The sequence below is a fragment of the Nerophis ophidion genome, linkage group LG21 (assembly GCF_033978795.1).
Source record: "Nerophis ophidion isolate RoL-2023_Sa linkage group LG21, RoL_Noph_v1.0, whole genome shotgun sequence".
Taxonomy (NCBI): domain Eukaryota; kingdom Metazoa; phylum Chordata; class Actinopteri; order Syngnathiformes; family Syngnathidae; genus Nerophis; species Nerophis ophidion.
Window position 1 is genome coordinate 17,108,915 of NC_084631.1, and position 22,522 is coordinate 17,131,436.

Here is a 22,522-nt window from a genome sequence, read left to right on the forward strand (position 1 = left end):
TCTTATGTTTGTGTATAACTCCTCTGGCAGGGGGCTCCCCTCGTCTCTTTTAATGCACAGCATAGGACACATAGCAAGAGTGGTCCTCAGGTCCTGTTGATCAGGGGCAATAGCTCCACAGCCACAGATCCACTATTAACCACTAATATCACAGTCAAAATGAAAGCTTGTTCCCATAGGCACCATAAACTGTTAATAATGTTTAGACAAAAGTGTATATTATATATACTATTATATATATAGTATTTATATAGGTGTGTGTGTGTGTGTGTGTGATGGATATGTGTGTATTTTGGGAATATGCATGTGTGTATGTATGTGATTGTGTGTATATGTATATATATATATATATATATATATATATATATATATATATATATATATATAAATTGTATATATGTGTGTGTACATATGTAAATATATAAGTGTGTGTGAATTTAAATGTATTTTATATAGACAATATATAGCAGCAGCCACTGGATTGAATTATATTATGTATATTATTGTATTATATATTGTATATATATATTGTATATGTATAGGGGTGGGACCTAATAAGTTTACTTCTTCCCACTCCCTTTTGAGCCAATCTTGACATCTACAAAAGATTAGTCACATGTAATGTTTTCAATGTAGGTGTAAATATAATGTATCTATATATTTCTTTTGTATTTTATTTCATTCTCTTGTTTTGTTTGCATGGCTCAAAATAAACCATTCATTCATTCATTCATAAGTTGAAATTCTACTTCAATAGATCGGCGCCGATGCGTAAAATCACAACACCGGTTCATCACGTTTCTGTGTCCACGTGGTCTGAGCAACTAGACTACATTTCCCACGACGCACCGCGGCGCGTCAGCATGCTGTTTGCAGCCTGTCTTGACACCGCAGCGAGGAGACGATGATAACACAGCCGAGCAAGGTGCAATGAGAGAGGCTGACTCGCTCACATTTTTCCCCTCACAGCTACTTAAGCGAGTGATGCCCGCATCTGAGGAGTGACGCCATGGCCGTCAAAGGTAAGCGTGTTTGGTTTTCACCGCGTTACCGTAAATACGGAATAGTTTAAAGTCGAAAATATATGCGTATAAAGTGTGAACGCTTGTCAGCTCATTTGGGTGATGGTTGCACACCTTTCTCCTCTCTGCGCATCCGGTTGTCTTCTTGTCACGTGACTCGGAGGTATTTTTTTTCTCCATTGTTTTGAAAGTCAGCAGGCATTGTCGTGTTGTGATGTAATTGTGTGTGTGTGTGCGTGTGTGTGCGTGCATTTGCATAGACCAGTTCAGTTCAGAAGGCTCATCCTGCAGCAGGTGGTAGACCACACATTCCATGTAATTGTGAATAAACCCTGTAATCTCAGAGAACACTGGAATCTTCTAGAGCCGGGTGTCAAACGTACGGCCCGCGGGCCGGATCAGGCCCGCAAACAGTTATATCCGGCCTGCGGGATGAGTATAACAATTGGTCAACATTTTTTAATGGAAGAAACTGCTGTTCTAAATGTGTCCACTGGATGTCGCAATAGCAATTTTTTGTATCTTTGTAGATGATGCAACATATATAAAAAAATAAAAACAAATTATGTCAGTGCACTAGCCGTGGAAAATGAGCAAAGTACATAAATAACTTGCTGTAATTATCTATCCATCCATTTTCTACCGCTTATTCCCTTTGGGGTCGCGGGGGGGGGGGGGGGGGCGCTGGTGCTGTCACGCCAAATTTCCTCCCCCCTACAAAAACCTTCCCCCCCATTTACTTCCGGGGTCATGATTAATACAGGCGTTTTGTTAACGCTATATTATAAAAATACAGACGTTTTGTTAACGCTATATTATAAAAAATAAAATAAAAAAAACAATATACAAACACAAGCTATGGGATGACGCATTTACTTCCGGGGTCACGTTTCTTCAACTTTCCTCTTACGTCATCCCATAGCTTGTGTTTGTAAATAGTTTTTTAAATTTATTTTTGTTTTTTATAATATGGCGTTAACAAAACATCTGTATTTTTTATAATATCGCGTTATATTTTTATAATATAGCGTTAACAAAACGTCTGTATTAATCATGACCCCGGAAGTAAATGGGGGGGGGGGGGTTTGTAGGGGGAAGAAATTTGGCGTGACAGTGCCTATCTCAGCTACAATCGGGTGGAAGCCGGTGTACACTCTGGACAAGTCGCCACCTCATCGCAGGGCCTGCTGTAATTAGATTTTGATATTATTATTTTTTTATTTTGATGGATTGAAAATTAACACCAATGAGTTGACTGATGAACATTATCACATAATTTATTCAGAAAGTATAAATAACACAAATAAAAATACAACACAAACATGTAAGTGTAAAAAAAATCCAACAACATTATGATTTCTACATTTTCAGAATGTGCTTATTCTATTTTTAAATAAAGAAAACAATCTGAAGTGGTCTTTATTTTTAAGTTATTGTGCCATGATTTTACCAGTCAGGCCCACTTGGGAGTAGATTTTTCTCCATGTGGCCCCCCATCTAAAATGAGTTTGACACCCCTGATTTAAACAGATAACAGAGCATGTGACGCCAAAACGGCAATTGCAAAATAAATACAATATTATCATATAAATTATTCAGAAAGTGTAAATAAAGACAAAAAAAGATTGCGTAGAATTAACCGCAACATGTATGTGTAAATAACTGTGACAAAATTATGATTTGTACATTTTCAGAATGTGCTTGTTCTATTTCCAAACGAAGAAAACAATCTGAAGTGGTCTTTATTTTTAAGTTATCGTGCCGTGATTTTACCAGTCCGGCCCACTTGGGAGTAGATTTTTCTCCATGAGGCTCCCCATCTAAAATGAGTTTGACACCCCTGTTCTAGAGCTTGAGAGATTTGCAATGCTCGGATCCAGTGGATCCAGAACCCAATGAGAGGTATGTTTTTTTTGTTTGTTTTTGTTTTTACAAGGGTTCATTCAAACTCTTTTCCTGTCTTGTGCCGTGTTTTTACTTGGCCGTATGCCCACGCTTGTATGAATGGAATGCAACCCTGTCACTCCTGCATACTTTCCTACAAACTATTGCTATCTCATGTTGAGGGCATTGTCTTACGGTGTGCTGTTTGTGTTGAAACTCGACGGTCTTGTTCCCTCTCAAAGACCTGATGACGTAAACAGGACGGGACTTTGTCCGACACATACAGGGACATGCATCAGTGGCGTTCTGAGGGTAGATTTGTGAAGCGTGATTCAAAAATGTCAGCTCTTCACAAAGGATGGATCCACCAACAGCAGGGGTGTCAAACATGCGTCCCGCGAGACGTTATTATGCAGCCTGCGCTTTGATATGACAATTTAATGTTGGTGAGTTTAATATGAAGGGCGCTTGACAGCGTCATACTTGCCAACGTCCCCAATTTTCCCGGGAGACCCCTGAATTTCAGGGCACCAATACTCTCAAAGCCCCTGTCAATTTTTACCAGATCAACATTATCCAGGGAGTGCCATAATGGCATTGCCTTTAGCGCCCCCTACATCCTGAATTGACAGCGTGCAAGCCGAGTTGCATGTTGCATCTGGCCATGTGAGACGGACGTGTATATTTGCAAGATGTATTTATCAACAGCTACACACGTCACACTAAGGGTGGCAGTAAAAAATATTTTAACACTGTTACAAATATGTGCCAGAATGTGAGCCCACACCAAACAAGAATGACAATCACATTTTGGGAGAACATCAGCATCGTAACACAACATAAACACACCAGAACAATTACCCAGAATCCCATGCAGACCTAACTCTTCCAAGGTACAGTATAATATACACACCCCTGTTACTACCAATCCCCCACACCCACACCCTCCCTTCTTGCGTCGGTTGAGGTGTTGTATATTGCGGCCCTGCAAGGTGTTCTGGGTATTTGTTCTCTTCCGTTTAAGTTGTGTTAGGGTGCGGAAATTCTCCCAAAAAGAGTTTGTCATTCTTGTTTGGTGTGGGTTTACAGTGTGGCGCATATTTGTAACAGTGTTAAAAGTTTTTTTGACGGCCAAATCCCGTGTGACGTGTATGGCTGTTGAACAAATACGTCTAGCAGCCACTGATGTTATTCTGCACGTCTCACACAACACGTTACAGAGCCGGCACATTGGTTGTGTGATATAAAAGCGTGCGGGATGACATGTAGTGAAGCAGTAGTCTTCTTTTGGGGGTGCGCGGACCCCTGGAGGTACTGGAAGGTATGCCAAGGGACAAGTGAGATTTATTAAAAACATTCTAAAAACAACAGCAGCGATTCATAAATCCTTTATACATATGTTTATTGAATAATACTTCAACAACATACTTTTTGTGGACATGTTCCAAAAATATTGATGTTAAAGATTTATTTTTTTGGTGGAGAAATGTTTAGAATTAAGTTCATGAATCCAGATAGATCTCTATTACAATCCTTAAAGAGGGCACTTTCGGTGTAGAAATCTTTATTTATAATTGAATCACTTTTCACTTTTTCAATAAGTTTTTAGTTAGTTTTATATCTTTTTTCCAAATAGTTCAAGAAAGACCACTACAAATGAGCAATATTTTGCACTGTTATACAATTTAGTAAATCAGAAACTGATGACTTAGTGCTGTATTTTACATTTTTATCTCCTTTTTTCAACCATAAATGCTTTGCTCTGATTAAGGGGTACTTGAATTAAAAATATTTTCACAGGGGGTACATCACTGAAAAAAGATTGAGAACCACTGGTCTAGGGAAGCAAGGTAATGGAAATGTGAACCGATACCAATAAATGGGGCTGCATACTGCACCGGTTCCTAATTGGGTCAGTCTACGACAGAATACTTTTATCAGTCCATCTTAGATTAACTCAGGCCCAGTGAAGCCGGCAAAGTTTCTGGGTGTTGTTGATAAATGGCTTTGGCTTTGCGTAGTAGAGTTTAAACTTGCACTTACAGATGTAGCAACGAACTGTAGTTACTGACAGTGGATGCAAAAAAATGTCAGTTTTTTGGTCAAAGGGTTAAGAGGAAATGCCCTTTTTTCGGAATTCCGCTCATCATTCACAATCCTTATGTGTGATAAGCACACATGTGTTTTCCTTTTTTAATACGTTCTAACTTGTAAATAAAAGTCAGGTAACAATGGAGTCAATGTCAGTCGCCTTCTTCTGCAGTGTTCTAAAAAAAATACCCCAAAACATTCATCACCGTTTCCTAATTGGGTCGGTCTAGGAAAATATATTTTTCCACTTTGCATCAGTCCATCTGAGATGAACACGGGCCCAGCGAAGCCGGCAACGTTTCTGGGTGTTGTTGATAAATGGCCTTGGCTTTGCATAGTAGAGTTTAAACACACACTTACAGATTTAGTGACGAACTGTAGTTACTGACAGTGGATGCAAAAAATGTCATTTTTTGGGTCAAAGGTGACTTAAGAGTTAAAGAGGAACTGCACTTTTTTCAGAATTCTGCTCACATGTTTTTATTTTTTAATACGTTCTAACTCATAAATAAAAGTAAGGTAACAATTGAGTCAATCAATGTCAGTCGCGCTCTTCTGCAGTGCTCTAAAAAAATATCCCAAAACATCCATAAATATTTCAAATACACACAGTAAGCGTTTTAAAAATAAATACAATTCCAAAACTTTTTTTTTCAGTGTTGAGTCCAGCCACTCAAGCAAATCATATTGTTGATGTAGATGCTCATATTTGCTGTATAGATTTACTTTAGAAAACACTAGGTTAGATATGATTATTGAATACGATTGAAAAAATGTCGGCTCTTCACAAAGGATGGATCCACCTACAGTCGTCCCTCGTTTGTCACAGCTCAATGTACGGAAGCACGAGAAATGAAATTTGAACCGATACGATAAACGGGGATGCATACTGTACGGGTTCCTAATTGGGTCTGTCTAGGACATAACACTTTTCCACTTTGCATCAGTCCATCTGAAATCAACTCGGGCCCAGCGAAGCCGGCAACGTAACTGGCTTTGGCTTTGCATAGTAGAGTTTAAACTCGCACTTACAGATGTAGCGACAAACTGTAGTTACTGACAGTGGATGCAAAAAATGTCAGTTTTTTGGTCAAAGGTGACTTAAGGGTTAAAGAGGAACTGCACTTTTTTTGGAATTCTGCTTACATTTGCACTTAACATATTTTTTGGAGCACTGGGTGCACCTTATTGTATCGCACACTGCAGATGAGTGGGTCTATTTAGGTCTATTTTCATACAAAAGGAGCACCGGATTATAAGGTGCATTTAAATGAGTTATATTATGATTTTTTTATGACACTTAAAACATTTAATTGTGGTCTATATAACATTTAATGGTGGTTCTTTGGTCAAAATGTTGCATGGATTATGTTTTACAGACCATCTTTAAGGCGCTTTCTGACAGTCGCTTCAGGATGCGCAGGTTTGGTGGGCGGTCTTATTTACGTAGCTCACCTTCAACAGGGTCTTCTCCCTGTCATCTTTGTTGCACCGGTAGTTTTTAGCGCTTACGCAGCGAGTCTACTGACATATATAAGTTAGACCTGTACGCTACTTTGTATTAGAAATGGCAACAGCGTAGGATGAATGGCGCTCAACAAGAAAATAGAGAAAAAGAAAGCTTATTGACTACGGCGCGGAGTACAACAGAAAGGAACGGGACAATGATTTGGTCGGATTCGATTTAGTGTATGAACGAGTCAATATGATTTAATACGGTGTTTGAAGAATTGTATTTTATGGTTAACATATATATACAGTACAGGCCAAATTTTTGTACATACCTTTTCCTCATTCAGTGCGTTTTCTTTATTTTCATGACTAATTTACATTGTATATTGTCACTGAAGGCATCAAAACTATGAATGAACACGTGGAGTTATGTACTAAACAAAACAAGGTGAAATGACCGAAAACATGTTTTATATTGTAGTTTCTTCAAAATAGCCACTTTGCTCTTACTGCTTTGCACACTGTTGGCACACCTGTAAAGTGAAAACCATTTCAGGTGACTACTTCTTGAAGCTCATCGAGAGAATGCCAAGAGTGTGTGGAAAAAGTAATCAGAGCAAGGGTTGGCAATTTTGAATACACTAGAATAAAAAACATGTTTTCCGCTATTTCACCTTTTTTTGTTAAGTACATAACTCCACATGTGTTCATTCATAGTTTTGATGCCTTCACTGACAATCTACAAAGTAAATAGTCATGAAAATAAAGAAAACTCATTGAATGAGAACGTGTGTCCAAATGTTTGGCCTGTACTGTATGTGTTCACACCAGAAAAGACCAAAAACATTCCTTCTTCATATTGGAGGATGAATAGTTACAACCTTGGCACCCAGTGCTCAGACTAGATCTGTCCAATCTAAGTCTAAAGGCATGAATTGATGGAAACTACGCGGATGAGTGGCCAAATGCCTTGAAAGACAAATTGAACCGTCAACTGATCAGTGGAAGGCCCTGAGAATAAAAATAGACTGGATGAATGAGAACACCCATGGGCAGATTCATCCTCAAATATAAAAAAAACCACCTTGTCTTAGTGAAATGCTTACAGTATTTTCAAAGTTAGAAACCCCAACATATATCCCCAAAGATGCTGCAAGGCGAAGATAAAGTAAAAAAACAACAGAATCACATGTCGAATATATTTATTTTTAGACAAGTACCAAAACAAAAATATTGTCCAGCTGAGCTGCATCAAGGTTGCCAAAGCATGCGGCTCCAGAGCTGCGGGTTGCCGACCCCTGGCCTAGAGCTAAACAATTTTGGAATGTATTGATCTTATAATTTCTCAAGTACTTCATTGATAAATTAGCAATTTATACATTCTGAATATCCATCCATCCACCCATTTTCTACCGCATGTCCAGTTCGAGGTCATAATTTCCTTAAATAAATTAAAAAACAATCTATCCAACACAATATACACAATTGAGGCCAAAAGAACTATGCCAATCAAGTTCTGCATTGTAGTTAGCAACAACACTTTAGTAAGTGCCGTCACATCTTTTATTGAGTAACAAAAAAAATAAATACAACTACCTATTTCCCTGATGGGATGATATAAATATGATCAAATACAAATAAAGAACAGAAGTCTTGGCCTTCAGTCTAATCACTATAAAGGAAATATCCAGTGTACTTAAAGGCCTACTGAAATGAGATTTTCTTATTTAAACGGGGATAGCAGGTCCATTCTATGTGTCATACTTGATCATTTCGCCATACTGCCATATTTTTGCTGAAAGGATTTAGTAGAGAACATCCACGATAAAGTTCGCAACTGGAGAAAAGCCCTGCCTCTACCGGAAGTCGCAGACAATGACGTCACATGTTGATGGCTTCTCACATTATCACATTGATTTTAATGGGAGCCCCCAACAAAAACAGCTATTCGGACCGAGAAAACGACAATTCCCCATTATTTTGAGTGAGGTTAAAAGATTTGTGTTTGAGGATATTGATAGCAACGGACTAGAAAAAGAAAAAAAAAAAAAATGTTTTAAAAACATAACGCGATTGTATTGAGACGGATTCAGATGTTTTTAGAGACATTTACTAGGATAATTCCGGGAAATCCCTTATCTTTCTATTGTGTTGCTAGTGTTTTAGTGAGTTTAATAGTATCTGATAGTCGGAAGTGTACGTCCATGGCCGGGTGTTGACGCGCAGTGTCTCATGGAAGTCGACGGCAGCTGTATGGGCGGCACAAGCTCAGCTGATATCCGGTAAGAAGCGACTTTTTATCCACAATTTTCTCACCGAAACCTACTGGTTGACATTCGGTTGGGATCCATATCCGCTCTGATCCATAGTAAAGTTTCCCCTCCGTGAATTTTAAACAAGGAATCACCGTGTGTTTGTGTGGCTAAAGGCTAAAGCTTCCCAACTCCGTCTTTCTACTTTGATTTCTCCAATATTAATTGAACAAATTGCAAAAGATTCAGTAACACAGATGTCCAAAATACTGTGTAATTATGCCGTTAAAGCAGACGACTTTTAGCTGTGTGTGTGTGCAGCGCTCATATTCCTAACAGCCCGTGATGTCAAGCGTACACGTCATCATGACGCGACGTTTTCAAGAAAAAACTCCCGGGAAATTAAAAATTGCAATTTAGTAAACTAAAAAGGCCGTATTGGCATGTGTTGCAATGTTAATATTTCATCATTGATATATAAACTATCAGACTGCGTGGTGGGTAGTAGTGGGTTTCAGTAGGCCTTTAACACCTGCTCTGTAAATCTTCCATATTAAATAATGGGTCACGGGGTTTCAGTTGTAATGTCACCAGGTTAACACAATAGATGAGGACATGCTGATTATCGAGGTCCAAAATCAAAGAATCCTATTACATGCATATTCGAGCCAGCTAAGGGGAAGCAGGTGAGTGGTTAGCGGGAGTCTAATGAGAAATGCGTGTGTTCAAAGCTTGACATGGATGTTGTTACATCTCTGTTGTTGGCTACAAATACAAAAATAAAGTAGTCGTTCTGCAACGCAAAACTGTTGTCTTTTCCACGAGTCAAGTCAAGTCAGTGCCGTCACAGACGCCCGCCGGGGGGTATTGATGGACTGCAAAGCACGGAGATTTTCCGCTCTGTTGCCATTCAGCATCTGTTACGTATCTCGTGGAAATCCGGGGTAATTAGTTGGCGGGCAGCCCTGGCTCTCATGTTGTTTTAAACTGTCCACTGATTGCTTGTCCTGTGCGACACCCTGTATTAGCATCTATTCTCATCTTCAGTTACTTAAGATAACGTGGCAAGCGCGTGACTCTGTTTGAGAACAGCCCTGGCTGTCCTATTGTTTTACAAATGAAAAACATCCACTGATTTCTATCAATGGAGGCGGCTGCTACCAACACAGCCAAATTGCTCTCTTGTCAAAGCTGATATCCGGTCGCATTGGTAATCGTTAGCCACCCTAATGTCAACTGATATTTCTTTACTTAATTAACTATATTTTGAGTACAAATACACTTCCTACTCTAATTCTGATCCATGCAAACAGTTACAATCTTTGATAGAGTAGGGGTCGGCAACCTTTATCACTCAAAGAGCCATTTCGACCCATTTCACAAAATGAGGAAGACAATGGGAGCCGCAACTATTCTCGCCAATATCTGCTGGTGGTCACCCAGACGACAAGAATACGGGCATGCTATGAAGCCATTGCCTTAAACACCTTCTACAACATGTACAAACTGCTTGCCAGTCCAGCAACATGTTGTGAGAGGCTTCCGCAGATGCACGCACACGACTGGAAGGCATACTGGGTGACAATTCCTGACTATGTTATACACCCCGCGAGCACCAAACCCCGCCCACCTCAACCACGCTGGGAGGGGGGGCGGGGGGGTTGGTGCTTGCGGGGTGTATAACTTAGTCAGGTCATGTCATGGATGCAAAGGATTCTGGGTATTTGTTGTGTTGCGTTTATGTTGTGTTACTGTGAGGATTTTCTCCCGAAATGTGTTTGTCATTCTTCTTTTGTGTGGGTTCACAATGCTGCGCATATTAGTAGGAGTGTTAAAGTTGTTTATATCACAACCGTCAGTGTACTTTGTGTCACCCAGTATGCCTTGCAATCTCATGCATGTGCCGATAGAAGCAGCGAAATGCATGTGTCCGGTCGGCACGCAAAAAATATTCTGTGAATGGCGGGCGTGATGACGTTCAAGAGGACGCAAATAGCATTCCGTGAATGGCGGGCGCGATGACGTTCAAAAGGACGTTAATGAGTAATAAGATCACGGCACGCCCTTAATATTGTAGTCCGAGTGAAAATTGGATATCGTTGACTACGGGTGATGTCCGGGAGAGGCATTGAATTTCAGAATTTCCCCGCAACAATCTGGGGGGTCGGTGATTGTGCAGCTGAGCTGCATCAGAGTTGCCAAAGCATGCGGCTCCAGAGCCGCGGGTTGCCGACCCCTGGCCTAGAGCTAAACAATTTTGGAATGTATTGATCTTATAATTTCTCAAGTACTTCATTGATAAATTAGCAATTTATACATTCTGAATATCCATCCATCCACCCATTTTCTACCGCATGTCCAGTTCGGGGTCATAATTTCCTGAAATAAATTAAAAAACAATCTATCTAACACAATATACACAATTGAGGCCAAAAGAACTATGCCAATCAAGTTCTGCATTGTCGTTAGCAACAACACTTTAGTAAGTGCCGTCACATCTTTTATTGAGTAACAAAAAAAAAAATACAACTACCTATTTCCCTGATGGTTAATAAGTAGTGCAATACGTGCCTGCCCCTTAGAAAGGCAACATTAAATTATAGAACATAAATAAACCAGGGTTTGAAAAAATCAAAAAACATAACTAATTTTGTTTTGAAGTTCATTCACCCTGAGCTATTTTCTTTCAAACTGTTACTTCTTATCAAACACTTTTTCTTGTCTTTACATTTGCTTTTGTGGCCGCTATTAACGTGAGGTCTCATCTTAGCGACACAGACGGATTTGTACTGCCTGACACATATTTTCACTTAATTGAAGTTTAAGGTGACTTATCAGATTCTATCGTGTTTATTAATGTTTAATTTCTGCAGTATAAGTTTTGCAAACTATGAGGAAAATGTCTTCTTCTGACGTGCTTAATAAAGCCCACGCCAATGATTGCTGCGCTATGATGCTTTTCTCTGCACACAACAAGCCGTGATCACAGTATCATGACATCAAAAATATGCGACCATACCGTAGGGGAGGAGAGGAGTTAAGGATACCGGCGGCAACACAAGCCACAACAGAGAAACCACAGACAAACACAGAGATGATAATCTTTTACTATTATGTGCTAATTTTATCGGTTGATTTTTCATTATCGGACTTATCGATGTGACGCCATGATTGTAATTATTGGTTGATAATTAGCGGCCGCTGATATTTACGTACATCCCCAGCTAATTGGTTCCAGGCCTGACCGTGATATACACATTTTCTTGAAGTAGAATTATTATTACATAAATCCAATAGATCATAAAAAGCCTCTTCATGACCTTCTAAATATGTGTTTTAACGTTATTAGAGCCCTCTAAAAATGGAAAAAAACACCCATTTAGTCACAGTTACACTTGTTTTGTCTAGGTCTAAATATAACAATCAAACGATAAATGTTAATTAAATCAATAATTTTGCCGCCATCAATAGAATTGCCATGTCAGTGTTTGTTTTATTTGTCTCTCGCTTTCAAACAGGGCATCCTCCAATGATAATGTACTGGATAATGATAATTAAGATACAAAGAAATGCAGGGGTGTTTCCTAATGGTGGTGATAATTAGCTTAGGTTTTGAACCTTAATCAACAACAGAACAAGAAATTATTGCATTTTTATTGGTTTGAATTTGTTCAGTGGTAGACATGCATGTCTGGTGTATGTTAGTTCATTGTTGTATTAGATTAAAGATTAGATTAGATAGTACTTTATTTATTCCTTAAGGAGAGGTTCTTCAGGAAAATTAAAATTTTCAGCACAATCCCATTCAAGATCAGACAAACATTACATGGAGACAGAACAGGATCGCTGACGGGTCTGCCGGCTTCCAGCGCCCCTTACAAAAAAGGAGAGATACAGGTAAACAAGTGGGGGGGGGGGTGGGAGAAAAAAATAGAACATTAAAATAGAATAAAATAAAAATCGGTCTAAGCCTGGGCCCCTGGAGAGGGGGTCCAGACTGAGGCCAAGGGAAAAACAACAACTCATAGCCATAGTACACATGTAAGAGGGAAACATCAAAGAACACAAAGGACATGAAAGACATTAAAGCAGTGGAGCTGATGCAACCAGACACTTCTACATACAGCTATGAATAAAAAGTAAAAGAAACTGTGTATGTGTATGTTAACTTACCTGTTAGTTTCTCCAAACTGTATGGAGACACATGATTAGCTGCTAGCTGCTTGTCAGCCTGGGGACTAAAAATCAAGTATCAACCAAATTTTTGTGCAAAAATTTTCCGGTAGTGTTTGGTGGGCGATCTATCAGCACATCCCTAAATAGAATCACCTCATACCTGTAAAGTTGTTTTTTTTTTACTGGTAGTTAGTTGTACACTAATTACTGTAAGAATATTGTTTTGTTTACATAGTTCTGTGACAGACGACGTAGTCTGAGTTGGGCTGCATTTCTAAATTTGCCACCATCAGCTAAAAATAACACTTTATTTTTAGAATGTTCCTAATGACACTTTTAGAAGTAAAGCTGTCCCTGTGAGGGACATGAACACTTCATTATGTCGGACAAATCAGTTCTTGTTTAAAAAGCTGGAGAAAAAGAACACATCTCTGCAGCAGACGGTTCTGTTCCAGTACTCTACCAGCCCCTAAGACATCAAATATAGGTCAACTTTCAGAAGGTTTTTTTTTTTTTTTTTGCTTGGGAAAAAAAAAGAACACTTTTTAATGCTTCACTGGAATAAGCAGTGTAGACGATAATCTGAATACACAATTGTCTTATAGTTTGCCATGTTCATGTGGGGACAGTAAAACAGCGCTTTTTGGTTTGTGTCAGAAGAAATGTGTGACATTATCACATGTTTTTGAACCTTAATCTATAGCAGAACAAGAAGTTATTGCATTGTATTTTTATTCTCTGGCTTTTAACACTACGTGAGTTGTGTGGTCCTCTGTTGTCCTGTGTGTTTTTAAAGTTTTTATTTCTATTTACTGTTTTGATTGGTTTTACCCTTTTTAAAGGCCTACTGCAATTATATTTTCTTATTCAAACGGGGATGGCAGGTCCATTCTATGTGTCATACTTGATAATTTCGCGATATTGCCATAGTTTTGCTGAAAGGATTTAGTAGAGAACATCGACGATAAAGTTCGCAACTTTTGGTCGCTAATAAAAAAGCCTTGTCTTTACCGGAAGTCGCAGACGATGCCGTCACAAGGGTGAGGGCTCCTCACGTCCTCACATTGTTTATAACGGGAGCCTCCAGCAGCAAGAGCTATTCGGACCGAGAAAACGACAATTTCCCCATTAATTTGAGCGAGGATGAAAGATTTGTGGATAATGATATTGATAGCGAAGGACTAGAAAAAATAAAATAAAAATAAAGTTAAAAAAAAAAAGGCGATAGCATTGGGACCGATGCAGATGCTGTTAGACACATTTACTAGGATAATTATGGGAAATCCCTTATCTTTCTATTGTGTTGCTAGTGTTTTAGTGGGATTAAATAGTACCTGATAGTCGGAGGGGTGTGTCCACGGGTGTCTTGACGCCAGTCTCTGAGGGAAGTCGACGGCAGCTGCATGGACGGCGCAAGTTCAGCTGATTTCTGGTAAAAGGCGACTTTTTACCACAATTTTCTCACCAAAACCTGCCGGTTGACAAGTGGCAGGGAACCATGTTCCCTTGACCGCTCTGATTAGGGGTGTAACGGTACGTGTATTTGTATTGAACCGTTTCAGTACGGGGGTTTCGGTTCGGTACGAGGGTGCATCGAACGAGTTTGTATTCTAAAGTCTTAACAAGCTGCTCTGCTTTCTGCCTCTGTCTGAGCAGTGAGCACCCAGCATTGTCCCGCCCACACAACCATCTGATTGGTTACATACAAAGCCAATCAGCAGTGCGTATTCAGAGCGATTTAACAGCCAATCAGCAGTGCATATTCCGAACGCATGTTGAAAATGCTTCATTGTCGAGCAGATATGTGCGTTTAGCAGCGGACATCGTACACTCCCCAAATTATAAAAAACACTTTCCAGTCACAACTATTACAAACATCACTATGAGCCCGTTGACATTCTAGAAACTTAAACTGCAGCTCAGCTCGCTCACAGTTCTGGCTTGAGGTGATGTGAAGGCTAATTATCTTTTAGCGTTACGTTAGCTCATTTTGCTGTGTGTGTGTGCGCGTGTGTTAGGGGCAGCAAAGCCCTGTCCGTCTGTTATTTCACATGAACTAACATGAACTTCATATATTTCAGGGATGAGTAGTCTCTCCTATTGCAATTGTACTATTTTTCAGCTCTAGTTACATTAATCATTAGTAATTTAGCAGCCTAGTTTTGAATGGCAGGGTGCCTGCAATCACATTTTGACAAAAATATAACATTTACATAATAAAAATCAACTACAGGTTTCCCAAATGCTGTAATACATTAAGCATAATGAGTTGACTTGAAACTGTTTAATGTTGCACTTTTTATATGTAGAAGAAACATTTTGTCATGTTATCTAATCAAAGCAACAACTTGAGGCGGTTTAATGTGGATTAACGTGGGCAGAATTATTATAGTGTTCCCAATGTTAAAAGGATAAAGCCATTGTTTACAAATTTGGTAAATAAATAACCCCAAAAATTATATTTGTTTGTTTTCTTATTGTACCGAAAATGAACCGAACCATGACCTCTAAAGCGAGGTACGTACCGAACCGAAATTTTTGTGTACCGTTACACCCCTAGCTCTGATCCATAGTAAAGCTTCACCTCCGGGAATTTTAAACAATGAAAGACTGTGTGTTTCATTGTTTAAACACAAACACAAACAATTGTTGTTCAACACAAACACAACGAGTTGAGTTTATACCAAAATGGATACATGGATGATACAGCAGAGGATTGGGAGAATGTTATGTGGTCAGATGAAACCAAAATAGAACTTTTCAGTTTTAACTCAACTCGTCGTGTTTGGAGGAAGAAGAATACTGAGTTGCATCCCAAGAACACCACACCTACTGTGAAGCATGGGGGTGGAAACATCATGCTTTGGGGCTGTTTTTCTGCTAAGGGGACAGCACGATTGATCCGTGTTAAGGAAAGAATGAATGGGGTCATTCATCGTGAGATTTTGAGGCAAAACTTCCTTCTATCAGTGAAAGCTTTGAATGGTTGACCAAATACTTATTTTCCACCATAATTTACAAATACATTCTTTAAAATTCCTACAATGTGAATTCCTGGATTTTTTTTTCACATTCTGTCTCTCACAGTTGAAGTGTACCTATGATGAAAATTACATACATCTGTCATCATTTTAAGTGGGAGAACTTGCACAATCGGTGGTTGACTAAATACTTTTTTGCCCCACTGTATAATCACAGCTCACTGTTCGAAAGTTCTCTTGCCGTCTGAGATGTGTAGTATCTGAAATAGCTGCAATCGCCCGTTGCCTTCTCTTAAGGTATTGATTTGTATTTCCAAAAGCTCCTGTACTCGTACAAGAAGGAGAAACACGGGCATGTCTGCGATATCCGCCTCCCTCTTTGTTTTGAAGCTGGCTGCGGTGCGTTCTTTCAGATGTCAGTTCCTTGGATGGGACGCGGACTTTCTGGAGTCACTTCCTTTCCGAACTGACTTTGTAAACGATCGATGAGTACACACAAAGTTAAATGCTGGAGATTCAATAAAATGTGTCTGAGGAGGAGGACCTTAAACCAGTGGTTCTCAAATGGGGGTACGCGAACCCCTGGGGGTACTTGAAGGTATGCCCAGGGCTACGTGAGATTTTTTTTTTTTAATTCTAAAAATGTCAACAATTCAAAAATCTTTTATAAATATATTTATTGAATAATACTTCAACAAAGTATGAATGTAAGTTCATAAACTGTGAAAAGAAATGCAACAATGCAATATTCAGTGTTGACAGCTAGATTTTTTGTGGACATGTTCCATAAATATCGATGTTAAAGATTTCTTTTTTTGAGAAGAAATGTTTTGAATTAAGTTCATGAATCCAGATGGATCTCTATTACAATCCCCAAAGAGGGCACTTTAAGTTGATGATTACTTCTATGTGTACAAATCTTTATTTATAATTGAATCACTTGTTTATTTTTCATCAAGTTTTTAGTTATTTGTATATCTTTTTTTCTAAATAGTTCAAGAAAGACCACTACAATTTAGCAATATTTTGCTCTGTTATACAATTTAATAAATCAAAAACTAATGACATAGTGCTGTATTTTACTTCTTTATCTCTTTTATTCAACCAAAAATGCTTTGCTCTGATTAGGGGGTACTTGAATAAAAAAAAATGTTCACGGGGGTTCATCACTGAAAAAAGTTTGAGAACCACTGCCTTAAACGTTGGTTTAGTGTGGTTGAAACTGGGCTTGGACTAAATAATTATTTTTTTAAGTGGTTAAACGAGTTAGTATAGACATGGCCTTAAAGGGACCCAATTATACAAAACCATTTTTTCTTACCGACTGGTATCTGTTTTTGTGTATTTGGGATCAGCATAAGTCCTGCGAATTTCGAATCAAACCATGGAAGCATGGTGGAAATCCATCCATCTATTTTCTACCGCTTTGTCCCCTTTTGGGATTGTGGGGGGTGCTGGAGCCTAATGTTGCCTTTCTTCATATTTCCTCCAAATGAGGCAATTGGAATTTGCCCATTTTTTCCCCCCAAGAGTGCTGACAGCGACTATCTCCTTATTTAGTAGAGATTTACCCAAAAGGGTAAAAAGTAGTAATACGTTCCTTCTTTTTCTCTATCCGCTTGTTATGGGGCAGATTGGCTCGTACACACACAAATGCATCCTCCACTGTTGCTATTTCTAATACTTATAGTTTAAAATTCTATCTGTCAGTAGCCTCGATATGAAAGGGTTAAACTCTACAATGTGGCTGATGGGGTGGAGACTCAGCCGAAGTGGCGTTGTCCTTGAGTAGGACTTTGGCACTTTAAAAAGACAAAAAGGCACATCCTAAAGAGCGAGTCAGAAAGCAGCGTGAAGATGGTCTGTAAAACCATTTGGAGTGAAGAACCACCATTACATGTTATGTAGAGCACAAAGAAGTGTTTCAAATGTAGGAAACAAATATTACTCTTTAAAACTCATAGGCATCCATGTAAGGGTTGCAATATACCTGTTATAAATGACACAAATAGGAACAAACACATTTTGTTAACAGTTATGCTTTATAATATAATTTATGATAATGTAGTTAAAAAAATGTGTCATGTCACTAATGGATACCAGCAGAAGGCTATTTAGTTTGGCTTTGAAGTATTTGCTTATTTGTTACGTATTTAGCAACTTAGCTCAAAAAGTTAACGACAGATTTTCTTAAAACTTTCAGGAAATGTGCGAAATGGGACGGGGAACTAGTGATCAGATTTTGGTGCTGATTTGGATCACCATCACCTTGTTGTGTCCCACAGCACAGCCGTGTTGTGCCCGGCGGCGCAGCAATTGTCGCAAGGCGGTGCAGCTATTGTGGTGAAGTGTTTCGCCAGTTCATTGTACTCGGCTCAGCATTGCAGACAATCGCTGGGAGACCAGGCCTGGCTGCACTCTCCACGTGCTATTTTAATTTATTTTGTGTTAAATATTCTGCTTAATTGTTTAGAACTATTAATAGTACAAACCCTGTTTCCATATGAGTTGGGAAATTGTGTTAGATGTAAATATAAGCGGAATACAATGATTTGCAAAACCTTTTCAAACCATATTCAAACGAATCCACTACAAAGACAAGATATTGGATGTTCAAACTCAAAAACTAAATTTTTTTTTGCAAATAATAATTAACTTAAAATTTCATGGCTGCAACACGTGCCAAAGTAGTTGGGAAAGGGCATGTTCACTACTGTGTTACATCACCTTTTCTTTTAACAACACTCAATAAACATTTGGGAACTGAGGAAACTAATTGTGGAAGCTTTGAAAGTTAAATTCTTTCCCATTCTTGTTTCATGTAGAGCTTCAGTCGTTCAACAGTCCGGGGTCTCCGCTGTCGTATTTTACGCTTCATAATGCACCACACATTTTCGATGGGAGACAGGTCTGGACTGCAGGCGGGCCAGGAAAGTACCTGCACTCTTTTTTTTCGAAGCCACACTGTTGTAACACGTGCTGAATGTGGCTTGGCATTGTCTTGCTGAAATAAGCAGGGGCGTCCATGGAAAAAGACGGCGCTTAGATGGCAGCATGTGTTGTTCCAAAACCTGTATGTACCTTTCAGCATTAATGGTGCCTTCACAGATGTGTAAGTTACCCATGCCTTGGGCACAAATGCACCCCCATACCATCACAGATGCTGGCTTTTGAACTTTGTGTCGATAAAAGTCTTGATGGTTATTTTCCCCTTTGGTCTGGATGGCAAAATGTCGAATATTTCCAAAAACAATTTGAAATGTGCACTCATCAGACCACAGAACACTTTTCCACTTTGCATCAGTCCATTTTAGATAATCTCAGGCCCAGAAAAGCCAGCGGCGTTTTCGGATGTTTGTGATAAATGGCTTTCGCTTTGCATAGTAGAGCTTTAACTTGCACTTACAGATGTAGCGACCAACTGTATTTAGTGACAGTGGTTTTCTGAAGTGTTCCTGAGCCCATGTGGTGATATCCTTTAGAGATTGAGGTCGGTTTTTGATACAGTGCCGTCTGAGGCATCAAAGGTCACGGTCATTCAATGTTGGTTTCTGGCCATGCCGCTTACGTGGAGTGATTTCTCCAGATTCTCTGAACCTTCTGATGGTATTATGGACCGTAGATGTTGAAATTTCTTGTAATTGTACTTTGAGAAACGTTGTTCTTAAACTGTTTGACTATTTGCTCACACAGTTGTGGACAAAGGGGTGTACCTCGCCCCATTCTTTCTTTTGAAAGACTGAACATTTTTTGGGAAGCTGTTTTTATACCCAATCATGGCACCCACCTGTTCCCAATTAGCCTGCACACCTGTGGGATGTTCCAAATAAGTGTTTGATGAGCATTCCTCAACTTTATCAGTATGTTTTGCCACCTTTCCCAACTTCTTTGTCACGTGACGCTGGCATCCACTTCCAAAGTTAATGATTATTTGCAAAACAAAAAATGTTTATCAGTTTGAACATCAAATATGTTGTCTTTGTAGCATATTCAATTGAATATGGGTTGAAAATGATTTGCAAATCATCCTTTTCCGTTTGTATTTACGTCTAACACAATTTCCCAACTCATATGGAAACAGTGTTAGTAGACTACAGAAGCAACCCATGGACATATGAAGCTCGCTGGGCTGCGTTTGAACATAGTTCATATTCAGAGTTAGTACAAAAGTGGTCTGTGAAAAGAAATGTATTTTTGCAAAAACATTTTTTTATCTTTTTTAGTGAATATAGATAATTTGGGAGAACCATTTTAATATTTGAGCATGCTAAGTTGCATAATGGATGTATAAACAGAGGCATAATACTACTGATGAGCCCTGAGTCTGTCCAGTCAGTTGTTTACGCGTGTGGCTGTGTTCGTTCGTTTGACGCCTATCTCTTGAGCATCAAGCCTCCTTAATGTCCTGCTCTGCTCGCCTGCATACGCATTTAGAGAAGTCATTTAAAATACATTCACGGACTTAGACGAGCAATAGAATTAGAGGAATAAAATGTTTATTACTGCCAGAGAAATAGGATTACATCTGTTCAGGCTGAAAGGGTTTTTCGGTAAGGAGCATCTCACTGGCCTCATCGGGCAGAAATAGGATTACGGCTGAGGACGGAGGGAATGTCATGGGAAATAATTAGCCTGTAATTTCCCCTGGGGTGGACCTATAGCCACCAATAATAACATTCTCGACCACTTTAGATGCGAAAACACATCTCAAAGTGCTTCACGAAAATAGATAAAAAAAAACACACGTTAATAGCATTTATATTAGTACCGTATTTTTCGGAGTATAAATCGCTTTGGAGTATAAGTCGCACCTGCCAAAAATGCATAATAAAGAAGGAAAAAAAACATATATAAGTCGCACTCGACTATAAGTCGCATTTTTGAGGGAAATGTATTTGATAAAACCCAACACCAAGAATAGATATTTGAAAGGCAATTTTAAATAAATAAAGAATAGTGAACAACAGGCTGAATAAGTGTACGTTAAATGATGCATAAATAACCAACGGAGAAGGTGCCTGGTATGTTAACGTAACATATTATGGTAAGAGTCATTCAAATAACTATAACATATAGAACATGCTATATGTTTACCAAACAATCTGTCACTCCTAATCCATAAATCCCATGAAATCCTATACGTCTAGTCTCTTATGTGAATGAGATAAATAATAATATTTGATATTTTACGGTAGTGTGTTAAATATTTCACACATAAGTCGCTCCTGAGTATAAGTCGCACCCCCGGCCAAACTATGAAAAAAACTATGACTTATAGTCCGAAAAATACTGTATGTTTTCTTGAATAGAAGAGTCTTGGGATGTTTTTGAAATTAATGTTCAGTTCTGGTCAGCAGCAACTAGGAGGTTGTTGGTGACAATGGCAACGGGTCTCATTTGTAATGGTTGCTGTGCACAAAAAGTTGGGTCTGCAAGAATGAAATTTGTGTAAGTTTCTTTCACCTAGGGGTGTAACGGTACGTGTATTTGTATTGAACTGTTTCGGTACAGGAGTTTCGGTTCGGTTCGGAGGTGTACCGAATGAGTTTCCACACGGAGAGGTTGTCTAAACAATGCAGATCGAGGCACAACATGCGGCAGGCTAGCAGCGACCGGGCTATGACAACATGCAAAAGCCAGAGCTGGAAGACGCTCCTGCCTCGTTAACATCTCCTGTTTAGGAATACTTTGGCTGCGCGGTGCGATACAAAAATGGAGGACGGAGGTTTGCCAACATTGTTCAGCAGCAGTAGGGTACGCTTCTGCCAGCATGTCAAACATGCTAACCCCTTTGAAGCGTCACCACGGCATTTAAGCAGCCTCTCCTCGGCGAGTCTGGCAGGGCTGAAGCAATAACAAATGTTTTTATAGCAGCAGATTTAAGACCCTCCATCCATCCATTTCTACTGCTTGTCCCGTTCGGGGTCTCAGGGGGTTGCTGTATTGCATTAAAACTAGTATTTGACCCACTTTTATGGTGGACGAACAACAAGCCCATATATCCTCTTACTGCCAAGTTAGCCAGGCTGAGGGGTGGGGGGACCCCGACGTGGACCTCGACTTAAACACGTTGAAAAACTTATTGGGGTGTTGCTATTTAGTGGTCAATTGTACGGAATATGTACTGTACTGTGCAATCTACTAATAAAAGTCTCAAACAATCAATCAATTCAATATAAAGGCAACATGTTTTTTCCACTCTACCGGCACTTTAAACTAGTCAACTATGTGTACATGTACAAGGTACTATGCAGTTGTTATGTCATCATCTTGTAAACAAGTACTCATTTGATGCAGTTCAAGAAGCTATTCGAACAAAAAGTGTAAAAATAAAAACAAATATGACAAACGTATTGCATTTTGTAGGTATAATTATTAGACTTAGACTTCTTTTTTATTGTCATTCAAATTTGAACTTTACAGTACAAATAAGAACGAGATTTCGTTGTATTAGCTCTTAGTAGTGCAGGAGAAAAAAGAAGCAATTCTTATTCTAGCGAGTTAATCAATTTTGGGGGGAGTTGAGGGGATAATTTAATTATGATGCGTTCAAGAGTCTTACGGCCTGAGGGAAAAATCTGTTACAGAACCTAGAGGTTCTGCTACGGAGGCTGCGGAACCTCTTCCTAGAGTCCAGCAGTGAAAACAGTCTTTGGTGGGGGTG

At 39.2% G+C, this 22,522-nt stretch overlaps 1 protein-coding gene across 8 annotated transcripts in view; it reads left to right on the forward strand.

Annotated features, from left to right (window-relative positions):
• Window positions 1-840: 840 nt before the first annotated feature.
• The window catches only part of samd12 (sterile alpha motif domain containing 12), a 360,397-nt gene continuing 338,715 nt past the window's right edge, over window positions 841-22,522 (forward strand). For 3 of the 8 annotated variants that reach the window (XR_009803498.1, XR_009803499.1, XR_009803500.1), the window contains exon 1: window positions 842-1,022. Coding sequence is in view for 5 of the 8 variants with exons in the window: in XM_061882064.1 (XP_061738048.1) it covers window positions 1,010-1,022 (13 nt within the window). In the remaining 3 variants the exon portion in view is untranslated. Of the gene's footprint in view, window positions 1,023-22,522 lie in introns of all 8 variants that reach the window. The other 5 variants (XM_061882064.1, XM_061882063.1, XM_061882068.1 and 2 more) reach the window with 3 other exon arrangements.